Consider the following 17,986-nt stretch of genomic DNA (forward strand, 5'->3'; position numbering starts at 1 on the left):
GTCATAGCAGAAATAAACAAATGAATACAAACTATATTGTTACTGTACTACACTTCCTTGCACTTCATAGCTATGCATTTCGTTTAATTCTGCCATAAATTGTGCTAAATTGAGATCTGAAGAAAGAAAAGCAAGCAAGCATGACTGCAACAGAAGAAACAAATGTCTCAAAGACGATACAAGCAAGGACGAAAAATCATGAATATGTACAAATGTTCATATTTGGCCTCAGAAGTATATTTTTAAGAATACATGTTGCCTACTATGATGTCGGGATACAAACAAATCGAATGCATAGGCTAAGGCCATCAAGTAACTTAGTAGTGTGTTCAAATTGGGTAATTGTTACGATTTGTGCCCCACCTCGACATACACACGTGAAGATCTAAAGTATCCGCGCTTTCAACCTTATTAGGAAGGTGATAAAATATGAAAAAGCACAGTTTTTTAGTGACTGCGCTTTATAGACATTCATCATAAGAACGTATACATTACTCAAGATTTTCCACGAGATCAAAAAAAAAGGAAAAACAGGAGACACCAAAATCCCACCAAACATTTTGCGGCTACTCTAAAAAACACACACACACATACAAAAGACCCTGCAAAAACTGGACGAGAAAGAAAGCAAGCTGAAGGTGGAGCAAGAGTTGTGTGGGGCCAAGCTTGACGGTGAATGAATCCGTGACACCAGAGCCCACAAGGCAAGCGAGCAAAAAGCCCCCCACCACCACCACTGTGTCCTCCTGTATCCCACCCGGCAGCCTGTGTGGCAGTGTAGACGACGCGAAGTGGGTGTGGACATCAAGCCACAAGCGGCCAATGATAGAGGCCCTCTGGTGGTGTTGAGGGCCGCCCACGTCTCAAGCCACAGCAGCTTTGGGTCCGATGCCCTCCTCCTCAGTCGAAAACTATCATCGTGGCTCGGCAACTTTTGGTCGTTTTCGTTCGACCATAAAAGTTGTTTGCTTTATAACACAAGACGCACCCACTCGTTCGTCTTTCTCCCTTTATTTTAGCGTCACGGAGCGGGACGTCCTCGGTCTAAACCAGAGGGGTAGCAGCGTCATTTCGGTACGTGCTGCTGCTTTGTGTGTGAACACATTCACGGACACCGCTTAAACCACGTTTGTATTGTTTGCCGATAGCCATTATTGCACACGGCGAGACAGAGATGATGATTAGGATTCAGGGTCGGGTTAAACTAATGGGACGAGGTATGGTAACAAATTTCGTGGAGCAATGTTACAGGAAAAGATGTTAAACAACGCGAAACTTATCTCACGAGCACTGCGTGCTGGGTTTAATTAAACTCCCCATCCGCCTTTCTTGTTGTTGATGTGATTTATTTTATTGTATAACGAAAGAAACGTAGACGCGCCTGTGGTTCTGTATTGTTACATTGTGCCAATGCCATTGTATGTGTGTGTCTTTGTAAATACATATAGATACACACATTGCATGATGTGTGTATTTACACACGCACGATATGACTCGTTTATAAACTACTGTACAAGGGACCCTTTCAAACGAATGCTTTGCTGTACTAAACAAACACATACACGTATATAGATGGTGTACTTAAGGCGTTGGCCATGAAGGTGTGAATTTAAATAGCTTGTGTGTACTTCCTTAGGCATGCGTACACTGCTGTGTAGTTAGCACAAGCTTGGGTACCTTTGCTAGGTAACATCCTGAATATCGACCACTTTAATGTCAGGTGAGTAGCGTTGTCATGGGTTTGTTTGGCTGTCTAATATATATTATTACACGCAGAGATATTTTTGTATTCTCTTCTCGGTTAGAATTGTGTGCTCTTGATAATTGTGTTATTGAGAGGTGGTGGTGGTGGTAAGGATGGGAGCGGTGGCCGCATCGATTTACGCACTGTGATATGAACCCAGCCTGGCACGAGTTCGACTCCCGGTCACGGCTTAACGTCAGTGGCGAGTGATGTCCCAACCAGCCTGCCCCACTATCTTCACCAGCCCGAGTGATGGTCAAACAACATACGATACGCCGTCCGGGAGGCCCTCATCCACCAGTGGATTGACAAAGCACCGCAAATTCTATCCAATTGTCATGTTATTTCACAGTTCAGCGTTACGGTGAACTGCTGTGTGCTGAATTGCAATGCTTTGCCTGTATGTTGAGTGTACTGGAGTAATGCAGTGTTTTGTAGGCGACCGCGTTAGTACTACTTATATGTAAACAATGCTGAGTATGTGTGGGTGTAGAGATGGACGTGCACAGCAGCATGGTACGGGGGTGAGAAGCACATGCTTGCAATTACACGGAGAGACAAACGGGGCTTTTGGGCAGGACACGTCGCTATAAAGGAATTGATGGTGGTCGGTGGTCGAGACTAATGATGGAATGAATGGCAGCGAAGGGAGAGGGAACCCGCTAGAGTTGACGTCCGTGGCGGAGATGGAGCAATGAAATCAGCTCGTGGAATGGTGCTAGGTGGATTATTATTATCGCTACGTCGCTGGTCCGTAAGAGATGACAAGGACTTGGGGAGGGGGCCTTCATCCAGCAGTCGAAATTGATCATGACCTGATAATGTGTGCATGTGTGGGTTTGCAGAATCAATTATAGTTTTATATTGAGTTTATGTCCTTTAAAGTGCAAAATTTGGCATTGCATGTCTTGCCATATGACAACTTAAGTTAATGGCGAACAAAGTTGTATTCATTGTTTTCTACCACCAAAGAATGGTAATGATGATCATGACCGCAATTTTAAATGGTATTCCTTCCAATATTGAGATGTTACCTCATGTACCACCCTGCCAACAATAAACAATCCAGTACTGTACACCACACTGCAATCCTTATGCAGACATTCGCCTTTTTTGTCAGCTATTCCGTATAAGGGAGAGTTTATACGTATGCATACTGTTTGCACACATTGCATGTACAAATACTCCACACACAAAGTGAGGTGGGCATATGTTCGGTATTATTTAATTGCATTTCTCGCAACAAAGCAAAGCAAATCGGTGAGGTGCCAATGTGTACAGCTCTTTGTCAGTCCTGTTAGATGAAGATCTGCTCACAATGCTGAGGAGGGGGAATAAACAATCGGTCCTTATGTCGGATGTAAGCCACGGTCAGGAATGAAACCGTGCCAGGTTTTTAGCGTGGTCCTCTGTCACCCCTCCCCGGGAGATAGCAAGTTCCACACGAATATTGCTGGCATGTGCCAATGTAAGTAAAACACTAATTTCAGTCATGGCCAGTCAATGATGTATGTGACTACAGTTTTACTGTACTATTTTGTTGATTTCTCATGGGAAATAACAATATTGCCTGTATGAAGGTATGGTGCCACTGTAATTGCTTGCTCACGCCATTACTGGCGGAAGGGCCTCTAACCTAAGGGTACTTTAGTGGAGGCTCTGGAGAGCTCCCTGGTAGAGGACATTTTTGGCCTACTCTTCCATGCTGGCCAGACGTCTTGGAAGACTTTACCGCCCCAGCACAGTGGTGTACCCATTCACATTCTGCTGGTGGCGGGAGTTGATTTAAGAAACTCGCTCATTGTTTCAACCGCCCATAACAGGAGATGTAATCAAACTGGGGACCTCTGGATTGCAATTGCAGTGTGCTTACCATCGCACCGTGACCACATAACAAGATGTCCTGCAATAACCTACTATCTAAAACATCTCGCATGTGTGTACGTGTGTGTCTCGCAGGGCTGTGTAGGAGTGCTCTGGGATGGTGGGGAGCACTGGCCTCAGACAGGGACGTCGTTGTGCCCATGGGATGGCCTCCCCCTCAGCCTTGCTGTTGACCCTGCTGTGCCTCAGCCCAGCTGCCATAAGTGAGGACCCAACGCCCCGCATTGTGGTGCGCTACGATGGTGAGTGCTTTGTGTCTACCCGTGTATACATTTACATTTGAATGTGTGTGCAATCTGCTCCCCCCCACCCCCCATTCTTTGTTTTTTTGTTTTACCCTTCATTTACTTTAGAACCGCCTTAATGAAAGTCATCCATTTTCCGGTGTTATTTTAATGGAGATGTATAATTAAATAATAATACTGATACTGTAATAATCATTTAGACACATTCGTTATAACACTGCTAATTAAGACCTCTCCATGCCATGCATAATTATTGGGATTGTTTAACCATACTTCACCATCATGGTTAGAGTAGGTTGGTTAAGGGGGTGCCCTGGACTGGTTTAGATATCTCTTCCCAATGTTGATTAATTATTATTCTCTCACTATCCATGGCCAATAATCAAACTCGGGTCATCGGGCTTGTAACAGTGCGCCAACCACTGCAGCACCACCCCACACCGAGATGCATTCATTCGTGTTGAAATATTCGTAATTTAGGAACTAATTGTGCAGCAGTTGTATATATGTTTATGTAATTCGTACGGGAGAGAATACTGGAGTGTACTATGACTTTGCGCTGATAGTTGGCAGTATTCCTCCACAAGCTGTTATTCTCTTTCATGGTCATAAGTCATTTTCTTCCTAGTCTCATCATTAATGCTCCCAGATAAATTACAGTGTGCTGCTGTGGGCTGGGGTTGTGTGTTTTTATACCAGGTTACTACGTTTAGGGTTGGGCGTTTCTAAAAAACACAAGGAGATCCGGCAACGGTGCCCATTGTAAACTTAAAAACACAGCAGGCACTTATGCTGGCAGTGTCTTTTCTCCAAACAGTATGCGGCCCGTAATCTATCCTTTGCGCCACTCAGAATTGAAGGATGTGGTTACAGCGTGTTCCACATTGCGCGGATTGTCCGTTCATACACTTGGACGACGTCCTGCCTAACGCTGTCTCACCATATAAGTTCTGCTTTAATGTGCCACAAGTTTTGCATGAGAAATGACACCGATAACGCATGTTTACATAGATTGGTAGGCTTACATGTAAGTGGATAGGCTTAAAGTTAAGTACCACAACATTACACTTTATGTACTTGTTCGAGCTATGTTTGCGACCATGGCAAATTAATGCTTCAGTTTTTAGCTTCACGCCTTGATAATGTTTCATCCACCGAGTCTCGGCATCCACAGTGCTGGAACTCTGGTCTGTCCACATTTGGTAATCTGCATAAGAGACCAAATCAGTTAATGCTTACCATAGCACCTCTATCTCCCAGCGGGATTTGTCGACTTTCTTTCTCCACTACGTCACCGTGTACATGTATGTGTGGGCCATGTGGGTTATTTTGCCATTCTTCACCGCGTTGGGCAGTGAAGGTTGGTTAAGATGGGGGGAATAGATGTGGGAGCATATAAGTACTCTACAACAATGGATGCTGTTGCACTGCCCACTCCTGACCACCACGCAGCACAGCAGTGGTCCATGACAAACCTATTTGTGCAAGGTGGTCACCCATCCAGGCACTATTCAGGCTATTATATAGCATCATTCATGCGAACTGCTTCTCACGATATTGCACAATTCACAGCACATGGTGGTGCATGTACTGTATGTTAAAACGTGTTGAGCCAATCGATAAGCGTCTATACATGTTGAGGGGAAACCGGAGCACCTGTAAAAAAATCCACGTGTGCGAGTGGGCAACGCTCTATCCAACATTGATAGACCCAGGTGGAGATTAGTCCACATTTGCTGTACTCCATTCTCCTGACAAGCCATGGTATAAGGCAGCTTGACGTCAACAGAAAGGGAGTGTCAGCAACCATTTGTGTGATACACCAACTCTCGCCTCCATAGTGCTGGATTAAAGGCATCCACCACCGCTAGACCGGTGGTGGTGAGCGATTGGGAGCATTCTGGGTGATCGGTCAAGGGCCACACAACCACCATCAGGTTAAATCGCATTAGAGCTGGACTTGGCTTAAAGCTAGTCATGTGACTGATTTGTACTGCATTTTATCAGTTGATGGAACGTGGAGTTAACTTGACAATAATGGTTAAGGTGTACAGTAGGGTAATTACATTTGGACAGTGAAATATGCTTGTATATACAGTATAAACAACACTTAAGATCCTGCACACGTGTATACTGTTAATGAAAAATGGGTTTCGCTTATAAAGTGTGTACACATTGTAGTAAGAAGGCCAAATGAGGGCGTCTGTTGGGCCAAATCATGATGAAATTAGGATTGCATATTTGTGCTTTGGTTACAGAGCCTTTGTTTAAAAAATAATACATTCATGTGAATAGTGCCTGCTAATTAGACCAAGGGGATGCAAGCGGTGAGCTCGGTGCTTAGCACACTGCGCAATGAACCAAGCTTACAGGGTTAGATTCCCGGCCACAAGCAAGCATCAATTGAAAGTGATATTTTGAAAATGGACCTGGGTGCCCTCCTGTCTTCACAAACCCACACAGTCCAGCGGGGTGAAGTATAGTTAAGTAACCCCCACGACCGACAGACACATCGTGGAGAGGTCTTTATCCATCAGTTTATTAACAAAGGATTGTAAATTATTATTAGACTAATATGCGCAGCTATACAAAGCCTGTGGTGGAAAGTACAGAACGTATCTGTTTAAGCAAGTAAATTATATTTGCTGTCGTACAGTATATGCCAGGGGGGGGAGGTTTGAGGTGCCTGTTTGGCCTTGGGTGATGTAATGTGTATCGTGTATACAGTGCTGTATTTAATGAAGTCATCAACGTACAAGCCATGGCCACACGTTCTCAGATGGCTTGCTGACGTTCCACCGTTATAGGATAGCATCCAAGGCTACTTTTGCATATTCGTTTAAAGTCGCGCTTTATTTGGCTCTGAGTATTGTGGTTAGATCTTGGGCATTGAGAAATTCAATTTGCTTCCTAAACAATGATGAAATTAGAGGCTTGGCTTATGTGCCATCAGACAGTAGTGATTGGTCTTTCCCGGTCTCATTTGAATGTCAATAGCAAGTGGTGATTGGGCTCCAGTCCTGACAGTTTGGTTCGAGCTTTCATTAACATGTTAATACTGTAGGCACAGCTGGCTGGAGAGCCGATTGTGTCAATGTTTGAGTTGCTCTCACTCGACGGCGAGATCCTCCGGATGTATTCCAGGGCAAAGATTTTCCCATGGGGTTCTCAAGTGTTTACATGCTCCGGTGTACACATGTATTTGTGATATTAAAAACGATGGGTATAACTTTGTGATTATTTTTTAAAACAACAGATGTGATACTGCTTTGGCAGCAGTGCCACACATAACAAAAAAAAGCTCAACACCATCAATAAGAGGGGGAAATTATTATATTGTACTGCACCAGGTGACGGTTCATTGCAGAAGTGGTCACTATGTTATTAAGGGCCATTGGACGAAGATTTCGCCTGTTATGGCATTATTTGTTTATTGCTTTAGTGCTGAGTTATTGACCGATGTGTTTAAAAAAAATGTCTAAAGGTAAGCGTCACGTTTTGCTATTGGCTGCTCCAAAAAAAGATTGCATCCTTTGCTGGGTATTTGTCAATTGACTTCGTGGTATTGTTTCTAATTGCATTGAAAAGGGAAAACATTGCAAGTGATCTGTGGCTTTGTTTTATTTCATGTTCTTTGGCAGCTATGTCGAGTGCTATATTTTCCAGTTAACGTTAATACAGTAATTTTGCATTGGAGAAGTGCGCAGAGGCAATTTGAAGTATAACTCATAATAGAGGACACCCAGATGGAAACACAGGAAAAGCACACCCATTGGATTAAAATAATTCGTTCAAATTACCACATTTTAACCGGCCTGCATACAGTATGTATTTAAAAAAAACATATATAAGTCGAGTGTGGGAATAAAGTTCCCTGCATAACAAGGCATACGTCTTTGTGTACAATATAGAATCAATTACACATGTTTCATTTTCACAAAGGCAACAGCACTAATAGTGGATGCACATGCATGTAATTGTTTTTCCACATGGTACCACTCTGTGATAGCATTTGCATGTCGGAATGCTCGTAGAGGGGACTGCGTGATGTAATGTGCATCGTCAACGTATGTGCCAAATGTGAGCACTGCAGTTGTAGTCTCTCTGCAAACTGCCAAGACCGGATGATGTCACTTCACCGAGGTCAGCCGTTTAAAACCATCTGTATGCATACGTTTCATTTTCATCTGTTTGTAGTTGAGGTTGTAAGGAAAATTAAATAAAATTGCGGGGTGAAATGGTGGTGCGAGTGATGAGCAGAGTGTGCTACAAAAACCGCCGACTTGAGTTCGATTTCGAGGCACGGCTAACATCAATGGTGAGTTATAATGTAAAATGGGCTGTAGATACATTATTATACATTTAAATCGCATATTTTATCATAACAAATATTTCAACTTTATAAAGGTATGTAGAAGTTAGATGTGAATTTTAGGCTTTTAGAGAACAGTATATCTGTTGATTTAAAGCTTTCGTGACTGCAGGGATTCATATTCTTGGTTATTTCGGTAAAGGCACGTAGAAGGGAAATAATAAAATATAAAAAATATGAAACAATACAATTTTATTGTTTTATATTTTTTATATTTTATTATTTCCCTTCTACATGACTTTACCGAAATAACCAAGAATATAACAGTATATCTCTTCACTTTAAATGTGTGCTATTATTTGCAGATGAAGGCCTTTCCACCTGTTGTATGTTAGGGTGGTTTGTTCGACCATACTTTACACTGGTAAGTGCAGGTTAATACTGGAGGGGGGTGGGGGAGCCCAGGACAGGTTAATCTATCACTTTGCACTAATATAACTGATCCAGGCAATTCGAGTTGGATTCCTGGCCAAAGTACTGTAGTGCAGGACACTAATCACTGTAAAACCACTGCCCCACTCATAAGTTATGTTCGTTAAAACTTCAACCTTTGTAAGATTAGGAAAATTTGTTCAATATGTAATGGAATCATGTATAGAGAATGAAAATGCTGCGCTGTTGTAATTCGAAGAAACCTTGAAAATTAAGCTGTGTTTTAAGTTAATTTGAGGGAACCTGATCACCCCCACTGAAGCTTTACCCACACAGTGATTGTGTTGAGTGATTTATCCTCACTGGCATGTTTATGTCTTGACTCCTTGACAAAGGATATTGATGTGTGCCATGGGGAGAAGCAATACACTCCAGGAGCTCAGCAGGAAGCAGTGAGGTTCATAGTGTTTCAGAAATATACCCAACTTTTCACATCCGTTCACAGCATCTTGCCCGGTATTTTAAACCCAGATGTAAAATCATTGAAAAAGGCCTGGGAAAAAGGTTTAATGGTGACGCATATTGGTTATGAAACCGTGCAAGCTTTTGAAGTTCAGAAGTCAACGTCTGTTGACCAATAAACACACTTGGGTACACATTGAACAGCTACCCTTCTGGTAGCTTTGCAGGTTGATTTTCGTCTTCCGTTGATCATGTTCTGCAAATTACTGCCGTGAATGTGGTTTTTCGAGCATTGTTATTCGAATTATTACCATAAAAGTCCTTCGGGTGAGTGCATCCATTGTGTATAGTAAATGCTACTCGAATGTATAATGTTAAAGGCACAGTTTAGATTTTTTTCTATCTACTGTTCCTGCAATGTAAACGGGTTGACAGTTATGTACTTGAAGTTGGTGTGATCATAGATCAAGTGAGGGATGCTGCCATGGTGTAATGGTTTGCACACTAGTCTGGTAATCCAGAGGTCACTGGTTCGGCCTCCCAGTGCGGCAGTTGAAACAGTGGGGCAGGTTTCTAAAGTACCCCCGCCTATCACCCAGCAGTACAAATGGGTACACCACATACTCTTTGGTGTTTTCGGTAAAGTCACGTAGGAAAAAAAATAAAATAAATGAAAACAACTCAATTAAATCACGACGTTTTGGGCGCAACACAAGCATCCTTCTTCTTGGTTCTTTCGGTAAAGTCACGTAGAAGGGAAGTAATAAAATAATAAAAATAAAACATAATAAAACAATTCTCACGACGTTTCGGCCACAACGCAAGCAGCCGTCCTCAGGCGAAGAATGAGAACATTATCAAGCTAGGAGCTTATATAGGTGTAGCGAGGAGGAGCGCCTTAACAAAAGAATGTGCATATGAAGAGGAATTTAGCATACCAATGGACAATGCGTAGGGGGTGGGCGGAGGGGTTTCAAAGTCCCATTATGCCCATGCATTATGCAGGATCAACAGCACCACGGGGGGGCGCAAGGAACAGCGTTAATAAAGGACAGGAATGTTAGTGATATGTAGCTGCATTTACCAAACAACCACGTAGAAAACCGAAGTGAAAACTACATAAAAAAAAAACTAAAAAACTAAAATATAAACTGATACTTACTATACTCTACAATAAGCTGAGTTACTAACAACAAATAATAAAATTACAATTCTACGTCGTAAGAAGTATATAATATACTTCCATCTAAACTTTATTCTCTTAGCATATACAGTACTATATACTGCCATAGATAAACCCAACATTAAATTATATACTGTATTGCTGTAAACCACCCTATACTTTATACATTTTAATATAACACTATGTATTATTTAACTCACCCTAATGTGTATCGAAATGGTTTATTACGTCCTTCCAATGATTGCTAAGCCTGAATCCATCTTCTCGGTTAAAATTGTCTCTGTGTATGTATATGTGGATCGCCTCATGAACGAATCTCTCATGATAGCCAGATGGCTTGCAGAGAACCTCCGTCTTGGAGAAGTCAATGTCATGTGAGCCCACTGAGTTGTAACAGTGGTCTGCCACGGCTGAGGTGTTTGTCCTACCGTGTTTTAGATCAGCTTTATGTTCACGAATGCGGTCTGAGACGTGTCGTTTGGTTTCCCCAATGTAACTGCTACCACAGAGGCAACTTAGTTTGTAGACGCCAGGGTACTGTATGTCTGGAATCACATCTTTTACAGATGGTACCAGATCACGGATTTTATGTACTGTGTTGAATCGGACCTGGATCTTGTGTTTAATCAGGATTTTGGAGATCTTTTTTGTGACCCCAGCAATGTAGGGTAAGGTGATGGTCTTGAAAGGCTCCTCAACAGGATCTTTCTTGATGGTTGGAGTGATGGCTTTGCGGATTGTGTAGTCGGAGTAACCATTAGCCTTAAGAGCTTGGCGTACGTGTTTGAGTTCACTGGAAATGTGTTCATGGTCGGAGATGCATTGGGCTCTATGATATAGAGTCTTGATGAGGGAATTCTTCTGGGATGGATGGTGGTGGGAATCCGGTTTTAGATAAGCATCCGTGTGGGTGGCTTTCCTGTAGACAGAGTGGCTCATTGAACCATCAGGTCTCCTTTTGATTAGGACATCCAAAAAGGGTAGCTTGCCATCATTTTCGACTTCCATAGTGAATCTGATGGCTGGGTGTATAGAATTGATGTGGTCGAGAAATTGGTCTAGAGCAGGCCGGCCATGTGGCCAGATGACAAAAGTGTCGTCTACGTACCTCTTCCATAAGGTCGGGCGTAGAGTGGCAGTCTGGATGGCGTCCGTCTCAAATTTTTCCATGAAGATGTTGGCTACAACCGGAGATAGGGGGGAGCCCATTGGGGTGCCCTCAATTTGCTTGTAGAAGGTTCCATTCCAGGTGAAGTATGTATTGGTTAAGCAGTGTCTCACCAGGGGGGGTACCCCAGCATTTAATCCTTGATGAACCAAGTCTTCAATGATTGCGATGGTGTCAGGCACAGGCACCTTGGTGAACAAGGAAACCACATCAAAACTGACAAGCAGGTCCTCTTGGGACAGGGCAATCCCCTTGATTGTCGATACCAGGTCAGTAGAGTTTAGTACTGCAGAGGTGGTTTTTCCAGTGAAAGGCCGTAGGATTTCGGACAAAAAACGAGCCAGTTTGTAAGTGGGGGAGTTGATAGTAGAGACAATGGGACGAAGAGGTGTATCTTCTTTATGTATCTTTGGCAAGCCGTACAATCTTGGTGGCCTGGCTGCAGAAGGTTTCAACGAGAACTGTTTGGTCTGATCAATTAATGCGGTTGAAGCAGAAATGATGTTGTTGGTTTTGGAGACGAGGCTGTTGGTGGGGTCTCTTTTTATTTTTGTGTAGCTGCCATCGTTGAGTAGTTCTTGAATTTTGTTGTTGTATTCTATTTTGTCCATGATGACAGTGGCATTGCCTTTGTCGGCTGAGAGGATGACAATGTCATCCCTCTTTTTTAATTGAGCTAATTCAAAACGCTCATCTTTGCTGATGTTGCTAGCTGGCATCTTAGCGTTTTTGAGGGTTACAGAGATTTCAGATCTTGCTACGTCTGCAGCGATGTGACTCAAGCCCTTGAGAGCTACATCTACTCGAGCAATTATATCATTAACTGGTATGTGTCTAGGTGTGACTGCAAAGTTTAGTCCTTTAGCTAAGACGGATTTCAAACCTTCAGAAATAGGACTGTTACTGCGATTAATTACGACTTTGTTAACATCTAGCTTTTCAATGTGTGGGTCCGGTTTCTTGTTTGAGAGGCGGTTGAATTTGGAAATCAAGTTGTCCTTACATTTAGTCGACATAGCGGCAGCTGAAGAGGCAGTCATTTTTTCCACGTGTTCCCAATCCGATGTGGACATTGTTGCACTCAAAGATAAGTGTGATTTGTAGAGTGTCTTGTCTAACTGATCTAGTTCGGTGCGCGTAAGTCTGATTTTCTCTGAGATAAGAGCTAAGCTAGTTCTAGACAGAATTCGTTTCGCATTAGAAGTATATGCTAAGAGAATAAAGTTTAGATGGAAGTATATTATATACTTCTTACGACGTAGAATTGTAATTTTATTATTTGTTGTTAGTAACTCAGCTTATTGTAGAGTATAGTAAGTATCAGTTTATATTTTAGTTTTTTAGTTTTTTTTTTTATGTAGTTTTCACTTCGGTTTTCTACGTGGTTGTTTGGTAAATGCAGCTACATATCACTAACATTCCTGTCCTTTATTAACGCTGTTCCTTGCGCCCCCCCGTGGTGCTGTTGATCCTGCATAATGCATGGGCATAATGGGACTTTGAAACCCCTCCGCCCACCCCCTACGCATTGTCCATTGGTATGCTAAATTCCTCTTCATATGCACATTCTTTTGTTAAGGCGCTCCTCCTCGCTACACCTATATAAGCTCCTAGCTTGATAATGTTCTCATTCTTCGCCTGAGGACGGCTGCTTGCGTTGTGGCCGAAACGTCGTGAGAATTGTTTTATTATGTTTTATTTTTATTATTTTATTACTTCCCTTCTACGTGACTTTACCGAAAGAACCAAGAAGATGAATCCCTGCAGTCACGAAAGCTTTAAATCGAAATTTAACCGCCTCTACGGGGAGGGTTTCCACATAACTTTGAGATCCTTCAACAAGCTCCGGGATAAGAAGGCTCAGCTAATCGAGTCTCTCACCTTTCTGAAGAGATGCCGCGACTCTAAGGTAATACCAAACGCATTTACACTAACATCTGCTGCTGTAACTTCTTCTAATGCGAAACGAATTCTGTCTAGAACTAGCTTAGCTCTTATCTCAGAGAAAATCAGACTTACGCGCACCGAACTAGATCAGTTAGACAAGACACTCTACAAATCACACTTATCTTTGAGTGCAACAATGTCCACATCGGATTGGGAACACGTGGAAAAAATGACTGCCTCTTCAGCTGCCGCTATGTCGACTAAATGTAAGGACAACTTGATTTCCAAATTCAACCGCCTCTCAAACAAGAAACCGGACCCACACATTGAAAAGCTAGATGTTAACAAAGTCGTAATTAATCGCAGTAACAGTCCTATTTCTGAAGGTTTGAAATCCGTCTTAGCTAAAGGACTAAACTTTGCAGTCACACCTAGACACATACCAGTTAATGATATAATTGCTCGAGTAGATGTAGCTCTCAAGGGCTTGAGTCACATCGCTGCAGACGTAGCAAGATCTGAAATCTCTGTAACCCTCAAAAACGCTAAGATGCCAGCTAGCAACATCAGCAAAGATGAGCGTTTTGAATTAGCTCAATTAAAAAAGAGGGATGACATTGTCATCCTCTCAGCCGACAAAGGCAATGCCACTGTCATCATGGACAAAATAGAATACAACAACAAAATTCAAGAACTACTCAACGATGGCAGCTACACAAAAATAAAAAGAGACCCCACCAACAGCCTCGTCTCCAAAACCAACAACATCATTTCTGCTTCAACCGCATTAATTGATCAGACCAAACAGTTCTCGTTGAAACCTTCTGCAGCCAGGCCACCAAGATTGTACGGCTTGCCAAAGATACATAAAGAAGATACACCTCTTCGTCCCATTGTCTCTACTATCAACTCCCCCACTTACAAACTGGCTCGTTTTTTGTCCGAAATCCTACGGCCTTTCACTGGAAAAACCACCTCTGCAGTACTAAACTCTACTGACCTGGTATCGACAATCAAGGGGATTGCCCTGTCCCCAGAGGACCTGCTTGTCAGTTTTGATGTGGTTTCCTTGTTCACCAAGGTGCCTGTGCCTGACACCATCGCAATCATTGAAGACTTGGTTCATCAAGGATTAAATGCTGGGGTACCCCCCCTGGTGAGACACTGCTTAACCAATACATACTTCACCTGGAATGGAACCTTCTACAAGCAAATTGAGGGCACCCCAATGGGCTCCCCCCTATCTCCGGTTGTAGCCAACATCTTCATGGAAAAATTTGAGACGGACGCCATCCAGACTGCCACTCTACGCCCGACCTTATGGAAGAGGTACGTAGACGACACTTTTGTCATCTGGCCACATGGCCGGCCTGCTCTAGACCAATTTCTCGACCACATCAATTCTATACACCCAGCCATCAGATTCACTATGGAAGTCGAAAATGATGGCAAGCTACCCTTTTTGGATGTCCTAATCAAAAGGAGACCTGATGGTTCAATGAGCCACTCTGTCTACAGGAAAGCCACCCACACGGATGCTTATCTAAAACCGGATTCCCACCACCATCCATGCCAGAAGAATTCCCTCATCAAGACTCTATATCATAGAGCCCAATGCATCTCCGACCATGAACACATTTCCAGTGAACTCAAACACGTACGCCAAGCTCTTAAGGCTAATGGTTACTCCGACTACACAATCCGCAAAGCCATCACTCCAACCATCAAGAAAGATCCTGTTGAGGAGCCTTTCAAGACCATCACCTTACCCTACATTGCTGGGGTCACAAAAAAGATCTCCAAAATCCTGATTAAACACAAGATCCAGGTCCGATTCAACACAGTACATAAAATCCGTGATCTGGTACCATCTGTAAAAGATGTGATTCCAGACATACAGTACCCTGGCGTCTACAAACTAAGTTGCCTCTGTGGTAGCAGTTACATTGGGGAAACCAAACGACACGTCTCAGACCGCATTCGTGAACATAAAGCTGATCTAAAACACGGTAGGACAAACACCTCAGCCGTGGCAGACCACTGTTACAACTCAGTGGGCTCACATGACATTGACTTCTCCAAGACGGAGGTTCTCTGCAAGCCATCTGGCTATCATGAGAGATTCGTTCATGAGGCGATCCACATATACATACACAGAGACAATTTTAACCGAGAAGATGGATTCAGGCTTAGCAATCATTGGAAGGACGTAATAAACCATTTCGATACACATTAGGGTGAGTTGAATAATACATAGTGTTATATTAAAATGTATAAAGTATAGGGTGGTTTACAGCAATACAGTATATAATTTAATGTTGGGTTTATCTATGGCAGTATATAGTACTGTATATGCTAAGAGAATAAAGTTTAGATGGAAGTATATTATATACTTCTTACGACGTAGAATTGTAATTTTATTATTTGTTGTTAGTAACTCAGCTTATTGTAGAGTATAGTAAGTATCAGTTTATATTTTAGTTTTTTAGTTTTTTTTTATGTAGTTTTCACTTCGGTTTTCTACGTGGTTGTTTGGTAAATGCAGCTACATATCACTAACATTCCTGTCCTTTATTAACGCTGTTCCTTGCGCCCCCCCGTGGTGCTGTTGATCCTGCATAATGCATGGGCATAATGGGACTTTGAAACCCCTCCGCCCACCCCCTACGCATTGTCCATTGGTATGCTAAATTCCTCTTCATATGCACATTCTTTTGTTAAGGCGCTCCTCCTCGCTACACCTATATAAGCTCCTAGCTTGATAATGTTCTCATTCTTCGCCTGAGGACGGCTGCTTGCGTTGTGGCCGAAACGTCGTGAGAATTGTTTTATTATGTTTTATTTTTATTATTTTATTACTTCCCTTCTACGTGACTTTGCCGAAAGAACCAAGAAGATGAATCCCTGCAGTCACGAAAGCTTTAAATCGAAACAAGCATCCTTCTGCAGGTGGGGACAACGTAGCGAAAGCACATCCGCCTAAGTTTAGTTTAGTTGTTTTCATTTATTTTATTTTTTACCTACGTGACTTTACCGAAAAAACCAAAGAGTGAATCCTTGCAATCACGGAAGCTTCAATTCTGGGTACGCCACAATTTGTGGATCCACAGGTCGCGTGTAGTGGGGTAAAGTGTAGATGCTGCCAATGACTTCAAGACGTCTGGCCAGTGTGGAAGAGTAAGCCAAAACATCCTCGAGAGGGGCTCGCTTGGGCTCCGTTTAGAGGAGGCCTTTCCGGCAGTGGTGGCATGAGCAATTGCAGGGCTGCACCTTTTACTGGGGAACATCACTTTTAACTTGAAAGTGGTAATCCTTTCATTGCTATAACATAAGATTTGAAAAGTTGGATGTTGGAAATTGGATTGTGTCAGTCGTGCCATTGGAATGTTGACGTACTATAAACCCCATTAGTAATCCTAAACTAAAAAACGTAAATTGTTCAATCGTATTAAAGCATTTTATCTGCCACAGTTTTGTTATAAATATCACCACGTTATACAATACAGTGATTTATACCATAAATAAAAAATGTAACGACTGAACTACCTAATATACTTGCCTAACTGCCATTCAAGTTAAAAGATTTGTTTACTTTTAAGAAGCAGGCCACATAAAAGTTAATTGCATTTCACAGGGTTTGTTTTTTTAATGACCAAACTTGATGACTTAGACGAGGCTTTTAAACTAAACCACATCCTCCCTTCTAGTCTCTATGCAGACATATCAAGGAGGGGGTGGTGCCTTATTGTGAATGATGCACACTGCAGTGCTGCACAGTTAAATCCTCATTACAAAAGACTGAGCTACAAATGCATTCAGAATTACGTTTCCTTATTACACAGCATGGGATTGGTGCCATGGTTTAATGGTCAGCACACAGGACCGGCAATTTAGAAGTTGCCGGTTTGGTTAGATCTCCCAGAATGGCAGGTGAAACAATGGTACAAGTTTCTTAAATGTTCTCGTCTCTATCCACCCAGCAGTATGAATTTGTACGCCAAAGTTAGTAGATCGGCAAGTTGTGTGTGGTTGGTTAAATTGTTGATAAAGGGGTTCTCTTAAGCTGCCTCTAGCGGAGCCCTCACATGAACAGTGGCATGGGAAATCAATTGCAGAGCTGTGCCATTTCTACTGCAGCACCCTTGGTAATTCACAAGCAGAATCTTTATTCATCCTGGAGAAATCCGATGAGCTAGGAAGATATTTTTTTACAGACGTCCAGTAGGGGCGATTAACTGTCCACCAATGAAGAATAGTATAAAACCAAGCCAGGTGGCTCAACTTATGTAAATGCCAAACACTGCAATTCATTTTGACTACAACACAGGAATTGTAGTAATAATTACTAGGCCGTTATTCATTAAAATAAAATCATCTAGCTTTTTATTAACTTCAAAAAGATATGGAGAGAAATGCCCTTTCAAACCCACATTTATAGCGACAAGTAGCTGGCATGCTAAACAGGATGGTGCCTCGCCTGCAAGATTAGTACTTTCCACCAGGCATGGTTTGTGTATGTATGCAAGGTGACTAATCTAAGTAATGCAGCTACACCAATTTGGTTGGATGCTGGTTTCAAATTACAAGAGTTGAGTGAGGTTTAATTCATGCTCCTGGCACGGGATTTTTCAGCGTCCCCAAAAGATGTTTTCCAGCTGCCACGCATTGC

General features: G+C 42.4%; 1 protein-coding gene across 2 annotated transcripts in view; it reads left to right on the forward strand.

Annotated features, from left to right (window-relative positions):
- The first annotated feature begins 800 nt into the window (after window positions 1–800).
- LOC144935092 (semaphorin-4C-like) overlaps window positions 801–17,986 on the forward strand; it is a 59,161-nt gene continuing 41,975 nt past the window's right edge. For both annotated transcript variants that reach the window (XM_078861462.1, XM_078861464.1), the window contains exons 1-2: window positions 801–1,074; window positions 3,704–3,870. In XM_078861462.1, the coding sequence (XP_078717588.1) occupies window positions 3,726–3,870 (145 nt within the window). In that variant the 5' untranslated portion in view covers window positions 801–1,074; window positions 3,704–3,725. The remainder of the gene's footprint in view (window positions 1,075–3,703; window positions 3,871–17,986) is intronic.

The sequence above is a fragment of the Lampetra fluviatilis genome, chromosome 12 (assembly GCF_964198595.1).
Source record: "Lampetra fluviatilis chromosome 12, kcLamFluv1.1, whole genome shotgun sequence".
NCBI lineage: Eukaryota > Metazoa > Chordata > Hyperoartia > Petromyzontiformes > Petromyzontidae > Lampetra > Lampetra fluviatilis.